At 38.7% G+C, this 22,951-nt stretch overlaps 1 protein-coding gene across 3 annotated transcripts in view; it reads right to left on the bottom strand.

Annotated features, from left to right (window-relative positions):
- Babam2 (BRISC and BRCA1 A complex member 2) overlaps window positions 1–22,951 on the bottom strand; it is a 471,740-nt gene that overhangs the window by 210,032 nt on the left and 238,757 nt on the right. For all 3 annotated transcript variants that reach the window (XM_010604714.3, XM_010604713.3, XM_019204631.2), the window contains one exon: window positions 17,603–17,677. In XM_010604714.3, the coding sequence (XP_010603016.1) occupies window positions 17,603–17,677 (75 nt within the window). The remainder of the gene's footprint in view (window positions 1–17,602; window positions 17,678–22,951) is intronic.

Raw genomic sequence — 22,951 nt, 5'->3', positions numbered from 1 at the left:
TATGGCTTCAGATTTGGGTCATGAAACAATCAAACTGAGTTTCAGCCATCTTGCCATACCAGAAGTCAAAATCTAGCATCATGTCAGAAGGACTCCAGAGCCAACTTCAGAGGCTACAGTTGGCCAAAGATGAAACAATTTAAATTTTGATATGGGTAAGAACTGTCCAGGCACTCTGGAGTCTGAGGTAGGAAAATCACCATGAGTTTGAAGCCAACCGGGGTTACATAGTGAGTTCAAGGCCAAAATGAACTATTCAGGGAGACAATGTCTCAAAACAAGCAAACAAATGAAAACCAGAATTACAATAAAGTCCACCAAATATATTTATTTATTTTTGTAGATTTATTTATTTATTTAGAAACAAACAGGATCTGGCTACGTAGTTCCAGATGGCCTCGAACTCACTACATAGTACACAGGCTGGCCTCAAACTTGTAGCAATCCTCCTGCCTCAGCCTCCTGAGTGCTGAGATTACAGGCGTGTGCCACCACACCCAGCAGCCAAATATATTTAAAGTCGCAAGTTCAAAATGAAATGAAATGTATAAATAATTAGTCAACTCTGAAAGACAAACCAATTCATTATCTTGAAAAATGAGCAAACAAATGGAAAGAATCAAGTATTAATCCTGCTTTTCCTATATAAACTGTAGTACCACTGAGTAATCAAATAGCAGATGGGAGGAAAGCATCTTCCTATAAAACTATCCAAGCTAATAAATGAAAAGAGAATGTTAATGTATGAATTAATGTATGAACATATTCTACACCAATAGTTAATTGCTAATATCACATACCACATGTCACGTGCCTCTGGCTAAGAGTAAACACCACCACCTCTGTACTGTAAAGGAACAGACCTCAGATCTGCTAGACCCTTTAATCCAGCTGCAAAATCTAGACTGTGGGAAACAAAAGAGAAACTTTCCTACAGTTTTTTGGAAGAGAGCTAAGGAATGGCCATTAAGTAACATCTCTCCAAAGAGACAGAAACTTATCAAATGAGACAGCTTCCACAGCACCCCAGAGCAGGCAGAAAAAGACATGAGAAAGGCGTTATACAATTGATCTTTTTCTTTCTTCATCTGGAATTATGATGTGTTATGTGTATGAGCCAATTATACACAAGAAATGTAAACATCACGTACTTAAAAATAAAATGACCAAGACACGAAGGAAGGGTGAGGGAGGGGTGGGGGAAAGGATGAAAAAAGAATCAGTATCACATAAATGGGCTGGGGGATTTAGCTGCCTCGCAAGTGCCAGGTCCTGAGTTCGATCCCCGGTACCACAAAAAAAAAAAAAAAAGTATCAAATAAATGGACCAACTCCCCATGAGGAATGTGATCGTGTAACACAAAGGTGTAGTAACAAATTTTTTCAAAACTGAAAAAAAGAAAAGCGCTATCAAAAAAGAATAACAATAAGTCATTTGGGAAGTTAAAAAAACTTTTTCTCAGAACAATAAGGACAACTAGAGTGAAAAAAGTAATTCAATTATAATTAATTTTAACAAAAGCTGCTTAAAGCTATTTGGTTCTGTATCTAACTCTTCTAAGTTTATTACATGTGATACACAGACTTGGACCTGTGTATAAATCATGGCAATTTGTAACAGTAATTGCTGGGCTATTATTTTAAGAATAAATTTTTATGTCAATCACAGTAATAAGGATGATAATAGACAACACTTATCGAGCGCTCTTTGATAGTCTCCAAACTGATGAGTGATACGTATAAACTCATTGTTATCTTCAAGCCACTCTTGGAAGCAGGTAGTTATATCTTCATTTCATTTCAAATGAGAAAACTTCAAAGGCTCATAACTAGTGGGCAGCACAGCTGGAATAGTGACATCCTGTGTGTCTGCGTTTCTTTGGTCTGCAGGGACCGGGCGGTGAGCCTTCCTGTTGGTCAGTCCTGCTCTAAATTAGCACCGCAAGTCCCATGTGCAGTACCATCTTAATGGAATTTGGGAGGAAGTAAGAGCCCTCTAAAGAGAATGCCTATCTGCAGTTTCATTTCCAGGAAAGAAATGTTCAAAGTAAGCTTGACATATTCCTGTAACTCTGACTCATGGTATTCCAAAGGTGTATGGAAATATATCAGACAGGATTTGGCTTATAGATTCTTCTTGTATAGGGCTTGGCACATAGTAGGTACTCAAATATGTATTGAGGGAAAAAGAAAGAATATGAGGTAATCACAGAACATTCCAGTACAATCTGCCTAAAACCACGGAAGTAAACAAGACAATACTCCAAGGGCCCTTTTCCTTTGAAATAGTCACTGCAAGTCTGAAGGGGATAAAAAGAAAGATAGCAATACAGAGGGACAGAAGAACAAATATGGTATGTGACTAAGAGAATCGATAATGAGGCTAATAGGGGAGATGACCTTTTCTTACTAATGTGTAAATGACATGGATAGTAGGTGTCCTATTTTCGGTTTGCTAAGAGTTTCTATTACCCTGAAAGGTGAGAATGTAATTAAGTTGTATCCCTTCATCACTCGCACACACACTCTCCATTAAAACATCCACTGAAATAAAAATGGAAAAACAATTAGAGCAGAATATTTTAAATTCATGTACTAAGTTTTTTAGTTTTTTATCAACCGAGTTATTTTGAGTTGCTATTCACTAAAAACTATAAGATATGTCAGTGTTGGGGCCATATGTTGAAAGTCAACGGGATTCTTTTTCTTGAAGCATTCTCTAGCTTTCATTGGCAGGTTTTCTTACGATCTGTCATCTGGCAAAGCTCATTCTGCACAGTTAAAGATTTTCCATAGGTTATGTTTTCAGGCTGAATCATATAATCTTTTGTAGTCATAATCTGCTGAAATTCTCATCACATTCATATAATACTTAAAACATTTTGTTTTTTTTTCAAAATGAAATATAAGTGTCTCATATTTACAATTAAACCATTATCAAAATGTCTTGGCAGAATCTCTAATTATGGGGCAGGGCTAATTAGGTTTTAGAACTTAAAATCTCAAATCTACAGAGTTATAAACTGAGTTTTATATGTATTTTTAAGGAAAGTTCTCTGCGTTGGCCAAAGGACTTCACAAAAGTTACATTGTGTGACTTGGTTCTGCTTTATGGCTAAGATTGTTAGAACTTGCATCTCGTTCCCTTGCTACACATGTACATTGTAAATATTGCATAAGAAGATTGGAATGCAATAGCCATAAAAATAATTGCAGGGTATTCCATAATCAGAAGTCTGCTTCTCTCCTTTATTAGGCTGATCTCGTCATACCAAGCAAAATATATGTACTGAATAAAAATGAGTTCTAGAATTATATATTCTTTAAAGATTTTAATTGCTATAATTATGGATCCTATTTCTTTTTAAAAAGAATCCACAGAAAAAGTAGCATTCACTCAAATAAGAACTCATCTATAATATTATTAAGTCATTTCATATATATACCAGAAACACATGCACACACTTCTACACAATTTTTTAAAATAAAATTCTTAGCATAAACCGCTAGCCTTCACTTTATAGGCTCTGCATCTATGGCATCAAGCAACCCAACTAAGGATTTAAAATACTAAAAAATATTTTTTAAATCCACCTGAATTAAATATATAAAAAGGGCTGGGGATTTAGCTCAGTGGTTCTGCCACCTGCCTCGCAAGCACAAGGTCCCGAGTTTGATCCCCAGTACCAAAAACAAACCAACCAACCAAATAAATATGTAAAGAACATTTTTCTTGTCATTCTTTAAACAATACAACAGCTATCTATATAACACTTACATGTAGTAAGCAATGAGAATGATTTAAATTATACAGGAGGATGTGGACAAGTCATGTGCAGATGATAAAGCATTTAACTTAAGAGATCAGCACATGCACAGATTTGGTATCTGTGGGATCCTGGAATGAAGAACCCAAAGGACAGCTGTCCTATGCTGAAGGCACTGAGTTAGAACACAACAAAATACTAAGGTGAATCGAACCAATTCTGCCGAGCTGAGCTTAAGCCCTCATACCCGCCAGCCCTTCCTTCTTATTTGTGCCACTACCAGTTATTTCCCCCTCTGGCATTTTACAGTCTCCTTCCCTGCACACACCTCCCGAGCAAAATGTTATAGTGCCACTCTGATTGTACCTTGCCTGTTTTAAGACCTTAAGTGACCTTTTACCACATACTAACTCTTGAATCTGCCATTTCACACTCAACCATTTTATTTTGCCTTGAACAAAATTCAAGCTCATCTACCTCTAGACCTTTCCTCAAACTTCCACTCTTCCTAGAAGTGACAGTTTGCATGAGGCATGATCAAAACATACGGTGTTTTAATCCTTCAAAATTTATGGTAGTAAAAAATAAATTGCCACTAATTTCCCTCAAAATACTCCCCTTTATGTCCAACACGGTCTCTCACTGTTCTTTTCACTTTCTGAAGCAGTTCTTCCAATCCTCCTTTGTGAATGTTTTTAGTTGTTGCCTTGGCTGCCTGGATGTCTTGAATCAATTCAGAACATTTGCCTTTCATGGTCATTTTGACTTTGGGGAAGAGTCAGAAGCCACACAGTGCCAGATCCAGTGAGGAAGAGGACACACGGTACTCTTTTTACAAGACTGCCTTTCCACTGGATGGCACTTGGCGACAGCATTCACTGTAGTTTCAATCAAACCTCATAAAGGCACTGACAAAAGAGCACTTCCGGAACTAATTTAGAAAGAGGCAAGAATGATGGGATAAATGTGTTCAAAGTGAGGGGAGTATTTTAAGGGGAATTAATGGCAATATGCTCTTACTCTAATCATTTTTTTAAAATTTAAGCATTCATCCTATTTTCCCATCAGCCCTTATGTGTAAGACTACGTCTGACAGGTAAAATCCGAACAAGTTCTTTGATGCTTTTACCTTTAAGATGTGGAATCTAATTCCTTTTCCTAAAGTGTGCACTGGACCTCTAACAAAGTGAACAAGTTCAGACACAAGACCATAAAAGACACTCTGGCTCCCCCCTTACTCTCAGAATTGCCTGCTCTGGAAGACGTCAGCTACCATGTTGTTAGGACACTCAAGTGAGCCATGGAGGGGACCACGTGAGGAGCTGGGCCCTCTTGCCAACAGCCATGTGACTGTGGCATCTTGGATGCAGGTTCTCTCACTCTTGAAATTTTCGATGACCAGAGAATTTGATCACATCTTGACCTAAATTACATAGAAATAGCTGGCTGGAACTTCCTGGAACAACTATCAGGTAGCAAATATTTATTTTTTTAAGCCGCTAACTTTAAGAGTAATTTATTATGCAGCAGCAGATACCTATTATACTACCTATCGATAAATGTCTACCAAGAAGAATGTTAAATTCTTCATTTTCAGATGCACATCTCTATGATAATACAGTATATGCCAACAGTATGCTAAAGAATAGGTTTTTAACTTCTGGTATAAGCACAGTAAGAATACAGACCATGTTTATCACACTTATTACCACAGATATCCTCAGCATCAGGTACAATTCCCAATTCACATAACTATCCAAGGCCAGGGCTTTAGTTTAGCTCAGTGGCACCGTGCCTGCCTCACAAGCACAAGGTCCTGAGTTTGATCCCTAGTACCGGGGGGGGGGAAAATCTCCAAGTATACACATAACAATACAATAAATATTGTTGAGTAGGTAGGTGGATCCCTTTCCAACAATGGCTCTCAAGGAGATTTTCTTTTTTGTTTGTTTGTTGTTTCTGTTTTGTTTTTTTGGGGTTTTTTTTTTTGGTACCAGGGATTGAACTCCTCCAGTCCTTGCACTTGCGAGGCAGGCGGCAGAACCACTGAGCTAAATTAAATACCCAGCCTTCAAGGAGATTTTCTTACAATAATATAGATTTCATTTTTCCCCCATGGCCAGGGCTTCTCGGCAAAAGACAAAAGAGGCAGGGCAAATGGAGAGAAAATAAATTCCTTAAAAACCCTCTACATTCATTTTATTGCTTTTCAAAAATTGTTTTACCTTTTTATTGCAAAACAAAATACAAGTACAGAAAACTCCACAAACATAGCTACAGGTTAGTGAATTAGTAAAAGACAAATACTAGTGCCAAGAAAGAGAAATTTTGTCAGCTAACCCTTGTCTACAGAACCCTTCAAGCTATGTCTGGACATACAAATATAGTTTCCTTTCCCTCAAATAAGAAAGAAAGAACCAGACTATTTAGCTTTAGGAAGACAGAGGGGTCAAAGGCGAACCAGACCCAAGAAGCCCCTCTTATCATGGCCAGGATCTGACACACAGAGCTCCTATGGTACTGAGATTTGACTACTGGCTATAAAACCTGAGGATGAAAAGCTTGAGCGGTCTGGTGAGATTATGGGTAGAAACACACTCAATGTAAACCTAACCTAGTGTCTTTTTTATTTGTTTTTTATATTTTATCTTTATTTTTATTTATTTATTTATTTTTTGGTACTGGGGATCGAACTCGGGTCCTTGCGCTTGTAAGGCAGGCCACCAAACCACTGAGCTAAATCCCAGGCCCTAGTGTCTTTTTAAAAAAAATTTTAATGCACAGGAGAAATGAAGGAGGGATGAACTTTTCAAGTGAAAAATTGTGGATAATGGTAGCAGGTTCAGTTCTCATATCTACAAACAAGTCAAAATTCTTTGTAGATTTTAATTTCGCATAGCTTTATGTTACAAATTAAACTGCTCTGATTTGTTATGTTATTGGCTAATAATGAAAGTTTTGCTAGTGTGCTAATGAGGTAAATAAATTAAGTTGAATTTTTAGCTGTGTGCCATCCAGTATAAAGTGTTTTAGTGCAATTATATATAGATTACCTCGGAGCCTTAGTATAAAACCTTGGCCTCACTCATGTTAATTCTCAAGCATATGGGTCTATGACAATTTTCTAAAATATATCAACTCAGTGTTAGATTTACTGGAATATTTCAAAAGAATGATTCTAAAAAACAAAAAATAATAGCCTCGTATGATATCGAGTTTTCTGCAACATCATGGAAACCAGAAGACTGAATCGTTCTAAAATTACTATGAGTACTTGCCTAATGTCATTCAGGTTGGAAAAACAACTTACGCAGCCTTCGCAAGGCTTATAAATTCTTGTTCTTTAATGATGCAACTGTTTGGAGGTGCTAGTAAAGCTTCCTAGATAGGCTATAACATATTCCAGTCGAAACAAGGTTGGCTTACCCTACCTGGTCTACAAGACACCAAGCATGGGACCGTGAGATACGCAGTACTGAGCTAGGTTCCATTCACTCACAGGGGATTTGTGCCGTTTTAGAACAAAGGGAGGTAAAATAGGTTGACAAGGCTACCTCTGGGTCCCCACCAAAAAGCTCCTGTCATAAAACAAGTGTTTTCATGTTTCTATTATATCAGAGGCTCAAAGAACCACTAGGCCTTGAATGAGTAACTGTGTTGCTTCCTGCAAAGAAAACAGCTTTCTCTACAAATAGCTTCCATGGTGATCTACTGAGGTAGAAAGAAAGTAGACTGAAGACCAATCTGGACTGAAATCTACACCCAGCCATATACCCTGGGTAACCAATCTGTTTCACTTCTCTCAGCTTAAATTTCCTTGTATTTTAAAAAGTGGGGATCAATAATATACTGTGCTAGTCAAGATTTTTCTGATTACAGTTAATAGAAACCCGGCTCACACACAAAGAGGAAAGGTGACTTATTAGAAAATGATGAGAGGGGCTTAAAGACTCCAAAGAAGAACGTGGTTATAGGACCTACGGGCAAAACAATCCTTCAAACCCCAAGGAAACCTCCCCACTGATACTGGCAGTAGTCTTTCTCACCCAGTCTCTCACTCTCATTCCTGCTTCTTTGTCTATCTTGGCTTCCTTCATTTCCACCATACAGAGCTATGGACGCAGTGTGGCAGCCGCTAAGCGAGCAAAGCACAGCTACTGAGTATGTGGTATATGGATGCTCTGAACTGGAGCTGGTTAAGGGTAAAACACACAAGATTTCAAACACTTACTACTCTACATATGTAAGTATTAAGTGATATTTACATAATTCTGTAAAATTAAATATTTATATAAAGGTTAATTTGTATAATTTTATTTTGATTACATATTGAAATAATAATTGAACATGCATAATGGGTTAAATAGAACATAGTATTAAAAACTAATTTCATCTGTTTTCTTTCTCTTTTTATTTTTTTATTTTTTTGTTTTTTTGAGACAGGGTCTCACTATGTAGTTGAGTCTGACCTGCAACTCACTATGTAGCCCAGGCTGGTCTCGAACTCACAGTGATCCTCCTGCCTCAGCCTCCTGAGGGCTAGAATTACAGATGTGCACCACCATGCCCAGCTTCTCCACTCTATATTGATATGAGCTAAAAACTGAAAAATTTTTGGTACAAATACCACTAGCATTATTAAGTATGTAACAATATTGGAAATATTTCAATTTGTCTCTGAACATACTAAGGAACATAAGAGGCTATAAAGTCTACGGCAGTGTTTCTCAAACTGCCTTAGAACTAAGTACTAAAACCCCCAAAGGGGCCAGGGACTTAGCTCAGTGGTTCCACCACCTGCCTCGCAATCGCAAGGACCCGCATTCGATCACAGGGACCAAAACACAAAAAACCCAAAGAATTCTTATTTATGTGTATATTCTCTGGTGATATTTAAGGTATTTGAATTTAAGAATGAAGTTTAAAAAAAAAATTTTGTTGAGAATTCTTCATATGTTTTCTTTTAGAAATTTTGTAGTTATCAAGTTTCACATTTAGGTCTGTGCTCTATTTGAGTTAAATCTGCTTTTTGGTAGAGATATCTAATTGTTCCAGCACCATTTGTTGAAAAGATTTTGCCTTCCTCCTTGCACTTTTGTCAAAAATCAGTTGTTAATGTACGTGTGGGTCTATTTCAGGATGATCTCTTCTACTGCATTGATCTGTATTGATTCACTTTTCATTTTCAGACCATTATCACACTATCTTGACTACTACAGCTTCATAGCTGTATTTCTCAGTTCTTCCATTTTGTTCTTCTTTCTCAAAGTTGTTTTTGTCTATTCTAGGTCTTTCAAAATGAATTTCAGAGTCAGACTTGTCAATTTCCACCAAAAAAGGAAAAAAAAAAAACACCCTGCTGAGATTTTGACTTGACTTGCTCGAATTTATACCAATTTTGAAAGAAATGAGACTTTACAGTATTGAATCTTCCAACACGTGAACATAGCGTATCTATTTCTTTAGATTTTCTTAGTATTTCTCAACAATGTTTTGTAGTTTTCACCATAAAAGTAACTTGCTAGAAGAGGCTACAGGAAAGGCTGAAATCACTGAGTTATGCTAAATAGTAAAGGGATGTGATCATCAGAAGTTACACTGAAGGGTGAAGGGAGGGCGGGGACAAGGGGAAAAAATGAGAACCAAGACCTGGCATGTAAAGGTACAAGATCCCAGTAATGAATGTAACTGTACTGCATACCTAGAATGTACCAATAAATTCAATTAAAAAAAAAAAAAGTTACACTGAAGCAGCAAATTTTGGACAAACATAATGATGCCATAAAGGAAAATATAGCTCTATGCCTTATGTTTCTTTTCCACAAAGATAGGAAGAAAGCATGAAACAAATACTATTTAAATACAGAACATAGGCAAACAGCTCACCAAAGGATACAGAGTGAACAGATAGCATGTATAACACAATGCCTCAGTGGTTTGCTGTGTCATTCATATCTGTGTACTTTGCATTTAGCTATTACGCAGCAGTCGAAATATTAATAATGTGCTAGGAAAAAAGCTACCCCAAATCACAGCATCTCTTGCATAATGCTGACATGTTTCCACTATTTACCAATTACGTGTGCACTAATCCACGTTCCTAAAGCATGCTCTGTAGTAGAACAGAGTGTACCTGAAGAATCACTACCACATACGGGGTCAGGACACTGGAACAGGTTAACTAATAATCACTCATGATATAGCTACATTCTAAAATTGTAAATTTAAAAATAAAAACACAGGCAGACCAGAAACAACAAAAGTAAAATAAACAGTCTATCAGCAAAAGAAAACCAAAACAATGAAGTTCACAGAGATGCTCTCCTTTTTTTCTAAGAAAACATACTACTGTCAGAATTAACATTAAGTCATATTTGGATACTGCAGACAAGTAGAAGTTTGAACTCTGAATTTCAGATGTGAGCAATCAGGAAAGTAGAAACAGCAGTAAATGCAACTCTAACTGAATTTCAATAAAATTCTTTCTTCTTAGTAAATTTAAAAACTTTGAGTAAATAATAACTTTGAAATATTAAATGACTAAATAAAACCATTTATATTTTGTACTTACTCCAAGTTCAGAAGTTGTGTTAGGCAGTTTCCCACCACTGTAGCAAACTACCTAAGATAGTCAACGTAGAAAAGGTTCATTGAAGCTTTGAAGGCTTCAGTCCACAATCAATTAGTACTGCTCCAGCCCACGGCAAGGCAGAACATCGTAGGGGTTGTATGGCAGAAAGAAACCACTCATTTCCTGGACATGAGGCAAAAAAAAGAAAGGAAGAAGACGAGACGAGAGTCCCACAGTCCCGATCTAGGATGCCCCCTCTGTGATCTAAATACTTCCCTCTAGACTGCACAATACCTCTTTGGGTCTGGCCATCCTCCAACAGACCTACCCCGGGAACCAACACATGGGCCTTTCAGAGACATTCAAGATCCGTATCAGAGCAGAAATGTATTAAGTAACATAGTATTTGTTCTCACTGACATTCTCAACACCTCTGTGTGGTGTGCTTAAGTGGTCTAAATTCTGAAAGCTTTAACAAATACTATAAGAGAAGTGACGGACGAACAACAGGAAGATGGAAGTCCATGATTGAGGCTCTGGAAAATTTAATATCTGGTCAAGGCCCTTTCTTACTTCACAAATGCTGCTCTTGTGCTGTCCTCACATAGCTCTCAGGGGTCTCTTTTACGTGGTCACTAATCCCACTCATGAGGGCTCTACTCTCATGATTCCAAAAGAGCCCTGCCTCTTACCCGCCACCACACTGTGTGTTAGGGTTCTGACATGTGAATCTGTGGGAGGCACAAACATTCAGACTGCAGCGACAGCTCACCTTAATTTAAGGGATGGGGATGCTAAAACGTGAAAAAGAATTGAGTAAATTATATATTACTAACAGATTATTTAAAAATAAGACAGCCAGATATGGTGACAAGAACCTGTAATCACAACACTGAGAGACTGAGACAAGAGGATTCAAGCCCAGTCTGGGCAACTTAGCAACTCAGTGAGAACGTGTCTCAAAATCAAAATTTAAAAAAGAATGGAGATGTAGCTCAGTGTGAAGGTCCAGGGTTCAATGGGGTGGGGATTTCAAAAGAGCTGAGGGCACCAGGAGAATACATACGAAGAGACCTTGGTATACAGTCACTCACACTCACTGAACCAAATCCCTCTATTTATTTATGAAATACCACGTACCTTTGGGAAGAAAAATTACCTTCCACAGTCAAGAAAAGGATCAGCAAACTACTAGCCCATGGGCAAAGTTGAGCCCAAAGTCTGCTTTTGAAAATAAAGTTTTATTGGAGCCCAGCCACACTCATTCATTTACATATTGTCTCTAGCTGCTTTCATGCTGTGACAGCAAAGCAGAGTAGTTGTGACAGAGACCATATGGCGTAACAGCCTAAAATTCTACCATCCTGCCCTTTAGACAAACTTGCTGGCCCTCATCTAGACAGGACTGTTCTCTAAGCCCTGCTCCTCTCTCTAGAGAAGGGAGGGCGGACTAGGGAAATAAACTGCAAGTCCCGGGTTACGTCAGGTCTCCTACTTAAGGAAGGCACTGAGGGTGTTTTCCTCTAGATCATCTCACTGCTTCCTTTGTCATCAAATCTCAAATGCAAATTGTGGCTCAGATTTAGCAGAGATAAATCAAACTTATTGCAGGAATAAATAACATTCTACTTTTATGACTTTTCTAGGTACACATTCCTGTTTTTATAAAAGTATGCCCACTACTTGATTAGACAGAAACTATTTTCTTTAAGAAGATGAGGGTATCCCGTGAATTCTTGATGCTCTTTCAAGCACCAGACAACTGTGCTGCTTTAAAGCCAGGCTGCATAAGAGTGATTTGAAGTGATCTTTCTTCCTAAATGCTGCTTATTAAGCGTGACTTTACTGGATTCAAAAAACTGCCTAAACTAAAAGGTCTCAAATTCTGAGACATCATTTAATTGTGGTATAAAGAAAAATGTTTGTGAGGTCACTCTCTGAGTTTATGCTCATTTATGAGGCTCAGAGGGCTTTTTGTGTTTAAGGCCTGCTGACAAATAATTATAATCAATACATACCATCTTAACAAGCTTGATGAATTTTAAATAAAGGAAATGTCTGGGACAAATCAGCAGGTTCCTTCCCCATAAATAGGTAAAACTAAATGGACTTTCAAATAATTCTAAATTATAAAGGACAATGCAAAACTTCATACCCCCTCAAAAAACATCACAGGGTCATTAAATGGCCTAATTTTCTTCAAAGTATAGAAAATGCAAAAGTAAAAACCCATCCCCTTGTCCTAAGGGCAAGTGAGAAAAATGAGAAATTTCTCAACTCTGCCAATTTACCAGTTCTAACATTCAATCTTTGATGACAAGTCACAGAATGTAACTGTCACTCATATACTTTAAAACACTCTTGGCATTTCCTAACTATAAGAAAGAATAATGGCACCATCTGAGTGTTCACCAGCAACATTTCCTTTAAACTTTTAAGAGGAGAACGTCAGTGAGATTATCACTGTTGTGATTTGGATCTGGAATCTCTCAAGGGCTCCTACATTGAAAGCTTGATCCTCAGCTGTGGCACCACAGGGAGGTAGTGGAGTCTTGAAGAGATGGGGGCCTACGTGGAAAAGGAAGGTCATGGGGGCTTGTCTTTAAAGGATATATTTTGTCCGTGGATCCTCCTTTTTTCTCTCTCCTCCTCTGTACATCCAGCCCATCCACAAAGTGAGCGGCTTTCCCCTACCACGCCCTTCCACTGCAGTGTCTCCATCTTGCCACTGACTTAAAAGCAATGGAGCCAGCCGACCATGGACCTGCACCTCGGAAACTGTGAGCCAAAAATCAATCTTTCCTCCTTTTAAGTTGCTTTTCTTTGGTATTTTAAGCGGAATTTCCTCCTTCAAATGGTTCTTCTTTATTTCATTCTCGCTTTTCTTCAACTTGACCTCTTAGCGCCCCTTTTGTCCTTGCTGCCAACAATTAAGACTAAATATTCTGTCAACAGTTCCAAATAAATGCTTATAGACTTGGGCAAGCAATCTGAGTTACTTTAAGTTTCTCTTTATGCTTATGTCAACTAAATGAATTCTCTGAGAAAAGATAAAAGCATAGGGGATGCAGAGCTGGGAGGAAGAAATAACTAAAGTAGTGTTATTGGGAATTATAGTAGCACTGGCGGGATAATGAGAAGAACTGCCTGTTTCCAATTAAAAGTGCATGTTGGGGAGCAGTACAAAACTGCACCGCATGGAAGGGTAGGCTCTGGAAGGGGTATCCAACAAGAAACTACTATGGAGCCAGGTATGGCGGCACACGGGTGCACTCCCAGCACTCTGGGAGGCTGAGGTAGAAGGACTGCAAATTCTAACTTAGCCTTGGCAGTTTAGCAACTTAGCAAGACCCTGTCTCAAAAGAAAGAATAAAAGAGGGCTGGGGATATAGCTCGGTGCAAAGGTCCAGGGTTCAAACCCCAGGACTGCCCATGGGCAGGAGGGACAGACAATGATCATTCTGATACGCAGCCATCTTAAACTAGATGTTGAGTTTAGAGTTTCTAAACTCTACTATCCACGTAGCCTACAGTTAGTACTTACCTATTTTCCAAGTAATGCTTGTTAATTCTGACATAATAACTATATTATATAGTATTTACATTTGAATTTCTCTCCCCCTCCAATTGGTATTGTCTAATCAAGATTCAATACTTAGGTGTAGGACACAGTACTGCTTTCAGTACTTATGTGTTCTCTGTAATACTGCTCCCCAAAATAAAATGATGCCCATTTAGGGGACTCTGTGGCAGTTGCTTTCAAGCAGCACAGAACACTGTGGGACTCTGGATACTTTCTCTCATCCACTAGGTAATGGTAAAATACTCCTTGGTACCACGCTGTACATGAAGAAGAGCTTCCTGCTGCCCATTTGCTTGTCACACTGTTAGGCTTTAGATCAAAGGGTCACAGTGAATCCACAGGTCATGGCCAACATGCCGTGGTATTCTGTTTGGCCAGTGTGGTGTTTTCAAGAATATTTATCATTGCCATCATTTAAGAGGCAGACATTTTCCACATTTAAAAATGTAAAACTTCGAGCTTCTGGGTTCCTTATAATAACATCTGCATATCTGGCAACACTAGGCCCATACTTCCACATGGAAAACAACTCTGTAGCTGTACAGCAGCTGCTGCCTCTAAATGAAGCACATAACTTGCTAGCCCATTATAGTTCTCACCGCGTCCTACTATTATGACAGCAAGCCAGAGCACTTTTGCAGTACCTCCCTGATCCTTAGTGTCTGCATTTGCTAACCTAGGTTTGAATGAAAGCAGACTGACTCGAGATAGGCAGTCTCCTCGCCAGCATCAGGCTGCGAAGGCTGCTCCTGTACTGACCAGATGATCTCCCCATACAAGGGTCCTCAGACGTCGTCCTCCACATCAGTGACCTGTTTGGGCCATCAGGTGGTAACAAGTGAACATTCACCACTGCTCTCTGCCTGTCCTAGGCTCTTAAACATGCCCTGATAGCCTGACCTTAAGTCCTGCTCTCTGCCTCTCCTCGGTACAGCGACCTGGGTTTTGTACTGAGTGTGCCTAAATGACCACAGAGCCACAGTGTCTTCAGAAGGAGGACTGCCTCATAACCTGACATACTGACATACATGACCCATTTTAGCTTTTGGCATATATTCATTCCAGTTCCACGGGGGGAACTAAATTTCAGCAAGTATGCCGTCAGGATGAACAGGCTCATTACTCCTTATAAAATGATGCCAATGAGACTGCTGTCGAACCAGAAGCCCAAGGGCTTAATTCACAGTAAATTGCTGTAGCCATGCTCCTGGTCTAGCCTGGATGAGGGCTCGACCGTACAGAGTTCAGAGTTACTCCAGAACTGTTTACATTATAAACAATATAATCATTTCTTATCCGACAGAGAAAAGTTGTTGATATTTTTGAGTAAGGCTGTTTGCCATATCTACAGCCAGAAAGAAATAACTGCTACTTAACCTTCTGGTGCAGTGGAATCCATGAATTTCCTCACATATTTCTACATGATACTCCTAACTCTAGGGTTTTAATTTCACTACATTCTGTATAAAACTATTTCAACAGACTTACATAAACACACATCATTTTTACAAGTAAACTTATTTTACAAGTAAACCTTAAGGTCAAAATATAGTAAAAGTACTATATTCTTAGTTTCTGAGTATTTCTTGTTCAGATAATAAGAATTTTAATTGCACAAACTGGAACCTTTTCTTTAGGTCTCTCGCTATGTGTAGTTTTCGAGGCGTGGGAATGGGGACGGATGGAGAGGTGGTTATGCGTTCTGTTAGCATTATGTTGTTAGGTTCAGTAATTCTCAGCACAGAAATAAAGACAGGAATATACATGAGACGGTTTTCACTCTAACAAAATTAAGAGCAGCATCTGCTGATTACCATAACCTAAAGCTTTCGTACAACTTCATGAATTTAGATCTTAAACCCACAAAAAGTACTCTGTATGATTTCTGGCATGCTGGTAATTCTCCCTGGTATGTGTAGCCTTGTTTTGCTGTTGCTTTGCGTCATACTTGAGTTACTCCTTTTGTTGTCCTTGTTGTTTTTCTATCTTTACATGAAATGGAGACTCAGAAAGATACTAATGTTGCAATTCAGACATTTCATCTATAGGAAACAAATTACTTCATCATATTTTAGGGAAGGAAAAAAATCTTTACTTTTGGCAAATAGGTTCTACCTTTTTCTTATCTGACTGGCAAGAGAAAAGTAGGAACATAATAAAAAGTTTAAAATTCTTTAGATAGAAAGTATGGGAATTTGATACTGAAGAGAAAAACATCAGATTATGAGCCAACATGTACTTGTTTTCCTTTAATACTTGGGAACATGGGCAGAGGCAACATCAGCCTCAAACAGAAAGACTACTCAAACAGATAAGGCACAAAGTCAAAACACAGAGACTGTAAATTGGGAATTAAGACAGTGACTGAATGAAAGGCTTATAAATACTGTTGAGTTTGGTTTGGAATGACCTGGAGAAGAGTTTCAACTGACATATACAGAGGTCACTGAGAATGTGCTAAAAGGGCTTTTCAGGAGACAGCCTGCTGTTCTAAGAGTCAAATTATTGCTGACACCAAATTAACTATGATCGGTAATTTCAGTCCTATTATGTACATTTCCTATACCACAGGGGTGTGCAGAAACTGATAGAAATTGGTGACCTCTGTTCTCACTTGGACTTTACAACCAGTGAGTTCACAATGGAAAATCAGCCAACTAGAAATAAAAATTAAAGTTTAATGAAATCTAAAAATCCCCTGTTTTGCACAGGTAAAGAAAAAATAATTTTCTTAGAAGGAAAATATTTTTAAAGTTCCCCAATTTTTGTCTATTGTTGTAGTCTTTATTCTACCAAACCACATTTCTAATCACTAGCAAGATTAATATCTAATATTATTTACTTTTTATTTAATATACAGAGAAACTTGTAGCAGGATTTGGTATTCTCTCTGGACAGTTATACACACCATTAACTTTCCGAATGTCATCAAATTAGGAGGGCATATATTTTTCTTACATTAGACTGAAATTTTAAAACCAGAAGTTGAAATATGGCTGTGAGCAAACAGCCAAATTTTAAATCACAACCAGAATCCTCCTTTGATGAAGCTGGGGGTCTGGCTTAGGCTTCCTCTGCACAACCTGTTCCCTCGGCGATTTAGTTTTGCTCTCACTAACCACAGCCCTTGTTCCTCTTCGCCTACTATTCTGCATCGACAGATCTCTCCCCAGAACAGGTGCTCCCCAGTTCACAATCTGCCTGCATCATCTTTTAAGGTATGCTATAGAGACACTAATCTAACTAGATTCTCAGTCTGGGGCGAGCCCAATTTTGTAAGTATTCAAGTTCAATTACTGGCAAAGAAAAATGAAATAAATGCCCTTTAGCAAGCCTGGTTAATATGTAAACCTACTTAAAGACAGAAAGTGTATTGGACATTTTCTATGAAAGTCTTTCATCTTAGTAGGATTATTAAATAAAAACCACCCCCCCCAATGTTTAATTTGCTTAAACTACTAATTTTACCTTATACCAAAAAACTCACTTTCAAGTAACTTTTAAAGTTACTGTTACAGCTTTTAGGCAACAAAAAAACTCAATGTATCTTCATACAATAATTATGTCCAGTAGAATTCACCATCCAAACAAAATGCTGACAAATAAGTTGCACAAATACTAAGTTAAATAATTACTTTAAAATTAATTTATATTCTCATACCAATAACCGTAAGTTTTTACCTTGAGAAGATATGTGGGAATATTACTGAAATCCACTGGCAACTTCAAAAGGAAACGAGCTGAAAATTCACCAGTCTGTAAAAAGAAAGGTATAATAAGATAAAAATAAAAAATAAATTGAGAAGTGATAATTATAGGTAAGGCCACAAGTTCAACCTGTTCAAAATGCAGGCATCTTCAATTTGGGCTTCCTAATATCGAGCAAGAAAAGAAGGTTGGAAAAGCAGAGGAGGATCAAAAAAAAAATTCTGAAGTTATTGATCTCAAAAGGATAATCTGAAATTTTTAAATGTGCAGTAATTATAAATAAGCAGTAAAATTACAATACAGTAGTGTTACTTTTTGTTTCTTACAAGTATAAAAAACTGTATATTTTTTAATCCAAGCAATAGTAACAGACTAACTTCTTAGATTCACTTGCTTTTACTGAAGCATTCAGACCACTGTACTAAAGTTTATAATTCACATGGCCACAACATGTCACTACCCTTTATAGTGTATCTAGAGCACATACAAAGGTAGAACTTCCACTCATGCACAGTAGGCACATCACTGAGCCCCCCCAAGTAAGTTTCTAATCTCTTAAAAGTCTATTACCACCACCACCACCACACCATCATCATCATCATCATCTTTAATATTTTTTCAGTTAGCTCCCTTTACAAAGTAATCTCTATAGAAAAGTATACACAGGTTTGACAACCGAAAATATTTAACTATTATAAATAATGGCTCCTAATATTTATTTATTTTATGTATGTATTTATTTATGGGGGGCTGCGGGGATTGAACCCAGGGCCTTGCACATGCTAGGCAAACCTTCTACCACTGAGCTACACCCCAGACCAGCTCCTATTTTCTAAAAGAGAAAGCTCATGGAAAAGAAAAAGATAACTTCTCAATTTCTACGATGTCAGAGGCCAAGCAACCACCTTTTTTTGGTCACTTTGTTTTAACTCGGCCATAGACTGGAGAGGGGGTTTTCCGTATGGGTTGTACAGAGACCTAGGAGCTCCGAGACCCTCTGCAAAAGCTAGTGGGGTCCTGGGTCTTCTACCTCATCTCACTGCGAGCATTCAGCCTAACTTGGGCTTTTGACATAGTGAGCTTGTCTAGGACGTGTCTGATCAAAGAACTCCAGGGCAGTTCAAGAGCTATCCTTAAAATATACAACTCTGTCCTTCCCATTCTCTGACTACTAAAAAGCTCCCAGTATCTTATTTGCCCCCCTAAAATAAAAGTCACACAAACACCCCAAAGTACATCTTTTTAAAAACCTCAAGAATTTACAGGTATTTCTGTGGATGGACTACACACAAGCACCTGTGCACACCTCTTACAGATGGCTCCGCAGCCATCACCACTTCTTTCCACAAAAGCCCTGCCAAATGGCTTCACGGTTCTGCTCCTAATTTTAAAACTCTGACCTAAAACTTTGAAAAATGCAGGCAGAAATGTAAACTGTGAGCTCAGAAGATAACAATGATAACTACCATCAACCTAGTCGTGTCGTTTGTTTTGTTTTGTTTTGTTTTTAACCACTTACAACATCTTTCAACTTGTATCAACCTCAGGCTAAGAACAGAACATTTGTGTATCACGACGAGCATAACCTTGGGACAGAAAAGCGAAATTGAGAAATGAGCAGATAAAATCAAAGCAGAACAAGTGAAACAGAAGCAGAAGCCACTGTGCCACCAAGAGTACCAATGGTGACAAACAGGGCTGACGGCCAGAGACGAGCAGCTGCTTAGTAGTAAATGTCAGTATGGCCAGGCTGCCCACAACTCGACATGGGGACAGTGGAGGAGCCACCCAAAGTCTACCGACCGCGTATCATTTTGGGTGGGAAAATGTCGGTGAGGTCCTGGTATAACCCTTGCCTCCTGTTATAGTTCCGTAAAGAGTTCCGCAAAGGTGTGGTTCTGCTACATTTGCTTCTAGAGGACTCCAAACCAATACAGCAGGTCACAGCTGGACCTAAAGGTCTGCTATTAAGGGAAAGGAAGCCCTTCTCTGAAAGGGTGAATGCAGAGGCCAGATAACAGCTAACAGCATGGAGTCAAGTTAAAGTCTGTTCTCAGGGCTGTGTACAGTGCTCTAGGAGAAAGAATCGTCACTGAAGAACACACGATCCCACCAGCTGTTCCCTTGCCTCTCTCTTATACAATCAGTTTTTCCTTTACTCACTCCCAGCAGTGTGCAGACATCACCTTTGTTTAGTCTTTCCTGACTTTACATCCTTTTGCAGCTGCCGTCTCACTTCCTGGTTTTACTTCTAATGAGTCTACATCCGAGCCTGCATTTTGCATTTCCTCTTTTACTCTCTCTAGTCAGCCTTTCCTCCCCACCGCTCTACCTCAACAGCTCACACGTCATCAACGACCTCTCCACCGCCAAACTCAACGGTCATTTCTCAGTCTTCACCTCAGTGTTCTCTCGGCGGCATTTTGACACAGCTGACCACTCGCTCACTTGCTGGAACATATTAAACTTGGCTTCTAGGACCCCCATTTCCAGAGTCTTCTCTACTCCCCCTGGACCTCTTTCTGTTCTCCACAGCCTCTAAACACCAGATCGACCCCAAGACCTTCTCTATACTCCCCAGGTGATCTCATCCAGGCTCATGACTTTAAACAGGACGTCCATGCTGATGAATACCAAATGGTCTAGATTCCAAGCCTTTTCCTAACTCAAATTTAATTTATCCAATGGCCATGAACAAAACAAAATTCCTGATGTTATGCTCTTCCTTTGATATTTATTCCTCATTTCAGTACCTGGCAATTCCATTCTTTCAGTCTCTCCAGCTAAACATTCCTGATTATTATCTTTCTTTCTCAGCCTGCATTCAAAGTGGAAGCAAATCCTACTGACTCCACCTCCAAAATATACCCTGAGTCCAGCCACTTTACATCTCAGCCACCACTATCTCAGCCCAGACAACTGCAATTGCCCCTAACTGCTTCTGTCCTTGTTTGGCTGCAGCTTACTGTCCTCACAACAGGCAAAGTGATTAATTCAACAAATTAATGAAATCATGATCCTCATTTGCTTAAAACTCTCCAATGGTGGGGATTTAGGGCTGAGGCTGGAGTGCCCTTGCGTGTTCAGGGAACAGCAAGAAGCTCGGTGCTGCTAGAACAAAAAAAGCACTAATACTGATCAAAGGTCACCAAGGAAGTCTTCTTCACAGTGTAAGCAATTTCTAAGCCCCTGTAGGATGTGTAAAAACCGTTCATGAAATCAGTGAACACTAATAAAATGGCTGTTCGTGCATAATGTACATGTGTACACACACGTGAGAAAATAAAAAAAAGGAATGAAATGTAGAACTTGAAAAATAACTCATAGAAAGCAATAGGAAAAACAATGACATGTTTAGCACTTGAACTCATTTGAACTGCTAATTATTTTCATCCACATTTCAGCTTTTGCCTTGTTTTAGTTGGTACAATATATTTTTATTCTACCAGTTATTTTACACTAAAATTCCCTTTAAAATCCTCAGATGATCCTTACTTTATCCCTTCTCAAAATGTTAATCTTAGAACTAATATAAATTTGGGCTTTTTGGCAACAGGCTGATTGACACAACTAAAGTCATAATAAAAGAAATGTTGATCCCAGGACTATCATGAATTTTTGTTTATCAGCAACAGGCTGATGTATAAAACTAAAGTCATAATAAAAACTTCAGACTATAAAGGGAATTTGTTTTACTGGAAACCATAAAAAGTACTTTATGATCTCCAAGTTCCATGCCTACCAGACTTTTTATTTTGCTGCTGAGAAAATTAAGAGGATTCACTTCTCAGCTCTGCCACTGACTCTGTATCCTGCAAGCTCACCCTTCTCTGTGAGCAAACACCAGTTTAAAGCACACCTAACTGCAATATTTAAGGTACAAACACTCTATGAGGAGGAAAGAACAATCCTCATTCTACCTTAGATAATGATTTTTTGTGTGTCTTGTTACTCAAGCAATTTGTGGTCATTTTGTTGTTATGTCAAAGATTGCTTCCACAGAAATTGTTCCTGTAAGCTGAAAACGAGGCATTTCAATGCAGCCAAGAGAACAGAATAAGTGTGTGTGTGTGTGTGTGTGTGTGTGTGTGTGCGCGCGCGTGTGCATGTGTACGCACTTGGTCAAATCTCCTGGATAGATGTAGAAAATTATCTGACCTGTGACTGTGAAAATGTCAGCCTGCCTGCCAGCTGCCTTAATGGCACTCTCCCCAGCCTTAGCAATGAATATGTGCACTCTTTCTTCAAGTTACGGCACATTGGCAAGCAGCTTCAACTAACAAGACTCCGAGTATTGGCAATTTATGAGGCCTAACTATCTGGTAGTAGCAGCTATATTACGTTTCCTTCTGCTTTTGGAAGTGAAAGGTAGACATCTTCTGCCAAACAAATTTCAAGTTCAGGTTGTTCTGTAAGGGGAACTCCTACTTACTTTCTTAGAGACATTTCTCTTGTCAACAAAAAAGCTTTGATCTGAAATTGACTACTAGCACTCAGATAAGCTACATGCTAACAAACGGTGAGCTGTTTCTTATAACTTTAGCTGAGTGACAATGTAATAAGGGTAACTCTTTAAACTGGCAACCAGCATGCCTACATCTGGAGAGTGTTCCGTGCGTAGACACATACTACACATGATGAGGAAAGTCAGGGTTAGCTTAATTAGGATTTTATACTTCATAAAATGTTTCCTGGGGTATATATTTAATTATCTCCAAAATCTTGTTCAATAAAAGTAATTAATTTATGCCCATTTTTAAAATGAGAAAGCTGAGGCCTAGAACAGTTAAGAATCTTGCCTGTAGTCACTGAGAGAGTAACGAGGAGTCACAGAGCTCAAATTCAAGATTCAAGATGTCTGCATGCATTCACGTCGAGGAATTAACAACCCAGAACATATCAGCAGTACAGCGGCACTGTAAACATGAGTAGAGAAGTCAGAACCCACCCTTCCAGCTTACAGGGTAGTGGATGAGTTAAGACATTAACCCAAATAATCATTCCTAAAAGCCTGTGATAAATGCTATCTTAAGGGGCAGAATGCTTTGAGAGGAAACTCCAGGAGGACATGTCCCTCAGGGCCTTGGCTCATTACTTTGCAGGAACCTTTAAAACATCAAGTCAACAGTGGTGCCACCTGCCTCATAAGTGCAAGGTCCTGAGCTGGATCCCCAGTATCCACGAAAAAAAAAAAATCAAGTCAAAAACTATATGGAGGGCCGGGGCTTTGGCTCAGTGGTTCCACTGCCTGCCTTGCAAGTACAAGGGCCCAAGTTTGTTTACTGGTACAAAAAAAAAAAAAAAAAAAAAAAAAAAAAAAAC

The sequence above is a fragment of the Fukomys damarensis genome, unplaced genomic scaffold, assembly GCF_012274545.1.
Source record: "Fukomys damarensis isolate Sample0158 unplaced genomic scaffold, DMR_v1.0_HiC HiC_scaffold_2, whole genome shotgun sequence".
NCBI lineage: Eukaryota > Metazoa > Chordata > Mammalia > Rodentia > Bathyergidae > Fukomys > Fukomys damarensis.
This window is presented reverse-complemented; position numbering and strand designations above follow the sequence as displayed.